The 5,600-nt window shown below is 28.5% G+C and overlaps 1 protein-coding gene across 2 annotated transcripts; it reads right to left on the bottom strand.

The window, feature by feature from the left end:
- Positions 1 to 1,838: 1,838 nt before the first annotated feature.
- On the bottom strand, positions 1,839 to 3,687 carry LOC111911213 (zinc finger CCCH domain-containing protein 15). Of its 2 annotated transcripts, XM_023906996.3 has the most exons (3): positions 3,552 to 3,687; positions 2,486 to 3,191; positions 1,839 to 2,349 (listed from the first exon to the last, which is right to left on the bottom strand). In XM_023906996.3, the coding sequence occupies exons 2-3, from the start codon at positions 3,170 to 3,172 to the stop codon at positions 2,041 to 2,043; spliced, it is 996 nt and encodes a 331-aa protein (XP_023762764.1). In that variant the 5' UTR covers positions 3,173 to 3,191; positions 3,552 to 3,687; the 3' UTR covers positions 1,839 to 2,040. The 2 variants fall into 2 exon arrangements, with proteins under 2 accessions (XP_023762764.1, XP_042753385.1); XM_042897451.2 differs by lacking the exon at positions 3,552 to 3,687 and having other exon boundaries at positions 2,486 to 3,243.
- Between the last annotated feature and the right edge of the window lie 1,913 nt (positions 3,688 to 5,600).

Below are 5,600 nucleotides of genomic sequence, written 5' to 3'. Positions count from 1 at the left end.
ATTTTAAAATACGTTTGCCAAATACAAGTTTATAACGATGCATTAACAAAATTAAAAATTTTATAAACTTCTTATTGAAAAATATAAAAAGATGGTAATTTTTAAAAATATTTATAAAATACTTTTTTTAAAAACAATTGTATTAAAAATGTTGTAAAAAATAATTTTATCAATTAAACTAAGAAAAACAAAATCTTAAAAAGGTTGTAAATTAATTAAGAAAAATAAAATCTTAAAAAGGTTGTCAATTGATCTCAATTTAGGATGATTTTTACTTTATTAAAGATCAATAATATATTATTAACTTTATAAAGTATATTTTAATATTATAAAGTATACATTTAAATTTTAATAAATGTTTTTTTTTTTGTTTTGCGTTAGTTAACATCTTTTTTAAATAATGTTCCAGTTTATTCTTTTATTTTTTTTAACTAAATAATTTATTTTATTTTAATTTATAATATTAGCTATTTGATTCATAATTAACAAATACATTATAAAATTTTATTGTTTTTTTTTCTTGCTACATAATCTTTTCTTTTTATTTTTCTTTAAGATACTCTACATAGTAAGTATATACTTATTGTTCATATTTAATTTATTTAATTTTATTGTTAGATATTATTTATTTTTAAAATATTGTATATGATTAAAGAAGAATATATATATATATATATATATATATATATATATATATATATATATATATATATATATATATAAGAGGTTAGAAAAAATATTTTACAAAAATAAAAATACATTTATTAATTAAAAAAAAGCTTTTTAAATTGATTGATGATTAATTAATATTATGATAGAAAGTTTTTGTGAGAAATTAGTAGAAAATTGATTTGCCAAATCAAAAGGATATAAATGCGATGAATAATCAATCATTATAGATTTTTTGAAAAATGAGACAAACGAATATGAAAAATATTCTATTAAAAGCAAGAAAAATAGAAAAAAAAAATGATTTAAGAGGTTAATAAACTTTCCATATTATTCATTTTAGACATTTTTTTATGCATAACTGATCACCAACTTTCTTCATTGTGTTTTCATATTACCATTGTCACCATCAATGATAATTATATTATGTGAACATATTTATCTATTTTGATGGTTAATTGCACATATATTTTTTTTGTATAAATATGAAGAAAACTTAAAAGTAATTACCCCAATAAGTTATTTTCCTTTTTTTAATACCAACAAAAGAGTAGTATAAACTAAAAAAAGTTTTTTTTTAATTTTTTTAATTTTTTTTATTTTAATTTTCATTGCAAAGATGCACATTCCAGGTTACAGAACTAACTAGCTTATTTTCATATAAAAAATCTGTGGTTCATGACATCCGTTATTGAAACCATTTTATTTACAGTTAATCGCATAAACATCGTATTTTTTGTGATGAAGTGTAAAGTTTAAGATAATTACTTTACGAAATAATATACATGAAATAATTTTACCAATTTGCAAAGGATGAACACTATTGCAACAATATCCATTTTACATTGGACCTCTTTATATTACAATCTCCATGGAATAGAAATTAGAAAAGCCATTGTTTTAAGGAGTACTTTTGCTATAATATATTTATATAATAAATGAAAATTGAAAAATCCAAGTTTAGATCGATCTTATAATCTTATGGTATGATTATAGAATCTTTAATTGAGTGTTTAGGATTAAGAGATAGATAAATAATGAAATCACTACTACCTACCAGCCACGCCTAATAACTTACTATTTTTAGTATAACAAAATCTAATTATTAAAATTCCAACCCTTTCTATATATATGCAAGATTTAATTCAAAGATTTAAATCGAACACAAACATATGAAGAAGATTATGACTAAAGAGACAACTCAAACTTCTATTTACTTGATTATAATAGTGTTTTTGCCCCTTTTGTTTTTTCATTATTCAATCATTTCTGTTACCAGAAAATGATTTATTAAAAAAATATAAACATCTCTAAATTGAATTTTCGAATTTAGAAAATGTATGAAAACACCTGGCGAGAGATATCTGACAGTCAACTGTTGACGCGGCGGCGGCTCATGAGCTTCTCTTCCTGGGTGAGAGCATGGCGGAAGTGACAGCGGTGGCCATATGGGCAAGGATCTCCGGCGAGGACCATCCGGCAGACTTCTGTTTTGTAGCGTGGGTGGCGTAAAACTGGGCGGAGCTCTTCTATGCCATGGGCAAATTGACAGTGGTCTCCATATGGGCATGCACCAGTTTGTTGCCATTTGTTGCAGAGTTCAGTCTTTGTCATTCCCTGGTTGTATACTTGGAGTTCCAGTGGTTCCTCCTGCTTCTTCCCTCGTACATACACTCTTTGCTGATTCATTTCAACATCGATCACAATTCATAAACATCAAGTAAATTTACAAAATCTTGCAAGAAATTATTGTTATGATGAGAAAAGATGGAGAGGGTTTTGAGAAATTATGATTCAAAGAAGGAGTTTGTTTTACCGTATCAGAAGTGGATTTTACCCGATCCGCAACCCGTGCCCGACTAGCAGTGCCATCACCGGTTTGAACTGTCTTCAAGTATCCATTGGATCGGACTGAAATACTCTTGGGCAATTTAACCCGCTCCACTTCCGTTTTCTTAACCGGATCCACGTTCTCCACTCCACGGGCTGACCGTTTGTCGGTTGCCGGAGGTACCTTCTCTCCGATCCTGATCCGTCCAAAACAATCGGAAAGGGAATTCGCCGATGGAAATACAGTCGCATTAGCGTAGTTCTGTAGAGAAGAAGCTGAAGCTGCTTGTTGCTGCAAGTGAGACAGTTGTTTGTTTAGTTCAGAATTTGCCATTTGAAGATTAACGTTCTCTTGGCGGAGCGCTTCGGCTTCTTTGGCGGTGAGACGGAGGTTAGAGAGGCACCAGTTACGCCGGTCGATCAGGTCTTGGAACGGTGCAAAATCCATTGAATGCCTGTGGCTGTAATCCATGACGATCGGTGGTAGTGACAGAGGTGTTGTGTTCGGAGTTCCGGGGAAGTGATGAGGCGGAGTACTGGTAGGGAAGATCGGAGAGTAAAGAGGTGCGTCGAAATCATCATATGCACTGCCGTCAGATTGCTCGATGAAGGAAGTCCAGAGTTTATTGTCGTCGTCGTCGCCACTGAAAGGAAAACCGGTGTAGTTCTGCATTTTCTTAATAAATTGTTCTCTGTATAAACAAAATAACCACAAGTGAATCGTTTAATCATATGCTTCGAACTTTCTCCTTTAAGTAAATCTACACCAACTAAAACACACACACACACACACACATGTGATTGATGATTCGTCATCTCGGAAGTGAATTCAGAGCATGAATTACTAACGGAACAACAAATAAACTAGATCTTGATTTCTGATAAATGATGTAATCTCAAATAATTACAGCTCCTAGCGAGAATTATCACAATCATGAGTGTAATCATATCAATTTCGTAATCAAAATTCAACAAATCAACGTAAAACACACAGAGAACAAACGAATACACATCATATCACAGTTGAGATTCAAAACACGTAAGCTGATTACCTGAAACTTAGCGGTTCTACAATGAAATTGTTGCTTGATTCTTGTTTGATGAATAAAATCAGATGAATAAATTCTCGATTAATCTAGAGAGAGAAGGAGCCATTTGAGAGAGAAAAAGGGAGCGAGATGAACTACATGCTTCTTGCAAGGAGTAATAAGTATCTGAATTCGTTACCGTGTAACGGAATGTATCCAAGTGATCTTGCAATTTTCCATGCTTAACCTCGTATAATTTCTAAATCGTAGCAAACTGAAAGGGGTATTTTAGTCAATTCATATAATAAAGTTGTTAGCCAGTTGGTTTTCTAAAGTATCAATTGAGTACCAGTTCTAGTTGCACAATGTGATTTTGGCGGGAAACATACCTCAAAATCATGTAAACTCTTTTATGTATTTATTTTTAATACCCAAAATGATGAAATTAAACATATAATAATAACTTTCATCCCACAACTTCATGTTGACTCTTTGGTTTTTATACTCAAATCACATAAAATTCCATTAATTTTCATTTTTTATATGTTAGATGATTAAATGACATATTTAGACTTGTCTAGACAGATTAATAAAAACAATGTTAAAATCTATTATAATAAATAAATATCTTTTTGTCGTATGTCGTTTTTATTTATTTTGTCAAATGTTATTTTATGGTTATTTTAATTTTTTCCTATATGTTATTTTATGATTTTTTATATTTTAAAATTCTTAAATTAAAATCTAATTAAGTTTCTTTGTTTATTTATTTAAATTATTTGTTCAAATTTAAAAGGTAAAAAAAACTTTTCAATTTTAATAATTAATAGTTCTTCTTATTTTCTTATAAAATCAAAATTCTCAAATTTTAAACCTTTGTATTTCGTTTTTCTTATTATTATTAAATAAACTCATTTAATACATAAGTTTCACAACTACTATTAAACAAAAGAACTTATTTTTTTGTAGATTTTTTTTTTCTTTTTACAATTCTTTAAAATAATCAACAATTCCGTAAATAAAATTTCATACAAAATATACAATATTTTTCTTGCTTTGAGAACATTATCATTTATGTATACCATGTGGGTTGTAGGTCAGACCGATTGCTAGAAAACTAAAGTGTTTTTTTTTTTTTTTTTTTTTTTTTTTTTTTTTTTTTTTTTACATTTTATAGATACTAAATTGTTGACATTTTAATATATTTCTCGCGGAATAGCAATGATATCTACCAATATACTCGATGCTGATGGTTATTAGTTATTGAAACTATTATCCGAATAAATCAGTAAATCACACAACATTGTGTACGCAAAATAATACTCCTTTGGATATAATTGAGATTTTACTTAGAAAAACATATTGTATGCACTAATTACCAACAACATTATTTATGTTACAATATGAGTGCATGATTATATTTAATTGCTTAAATTGATAAAAACATGTAACCCTTTATAATAAATGCTTGATTTAGAAGTTTAGTTGAATGATTTATTAGTTGGAGGTGTTGATTTCTCACTTTGAATCGAAAGGTTTGCTTCTTTAATACAACTCTTAACAAACTCTCATGTTTCCATTGAAATGTTGCCATCAATTCTAAAATCATCTGTTTGGTGTATATAATATATACCCCACACATGATTCCGATATATCTTAAAAGACTCCCTTACCCGTAGCATAATGAGTTATTCGTGAAAAAAAGAAACTGTTCCACAACAAGTATATGTGTCTCCAAAAATGTTCTTATTATCTGTATGTATAAATAATAAGAATCACTATAGTTTTCACTTTTCATTGTAGGAAGGAATATATGGATAAATCATATCATCAAACTCACCTTTTTACCTCGTAGTAATAATATACTTTATCAATCACATCAATGTAACTTAGTTTCTCTATAAAAAATTAGAATATGTAACTTAAATCGGAAAAAGATAACATGGCATCAATTTTCTGTAATTTTTATGGCTTCATCCGTTATGTAGATAGTTGTTCACATGCATATTCATTACATGACAAGTTTTTCAGAATTTTGATCAATTTTTTGTTGGATTACAGCCGAGTGTTATT

This window comes from Lactuca sativa, chromosome 8, assembly GCF_002870075.4.
Source record: "Lactuca sativa cultivar Salinas chromosome 8, Lsat_Salinas_v11, whole genome shotgun sequence".
Lineage (NCBI taxonomy): Eukaryota > Viridiplantae > Streptophyta > Magnoliopsida > Asterales > Asteraceae > Lactuca > Lactuca sativa.
Note: the sequence above shows the minus strand (reverse complement) of the source record. Positions and strands in the feature narration are given on the sequence as shown.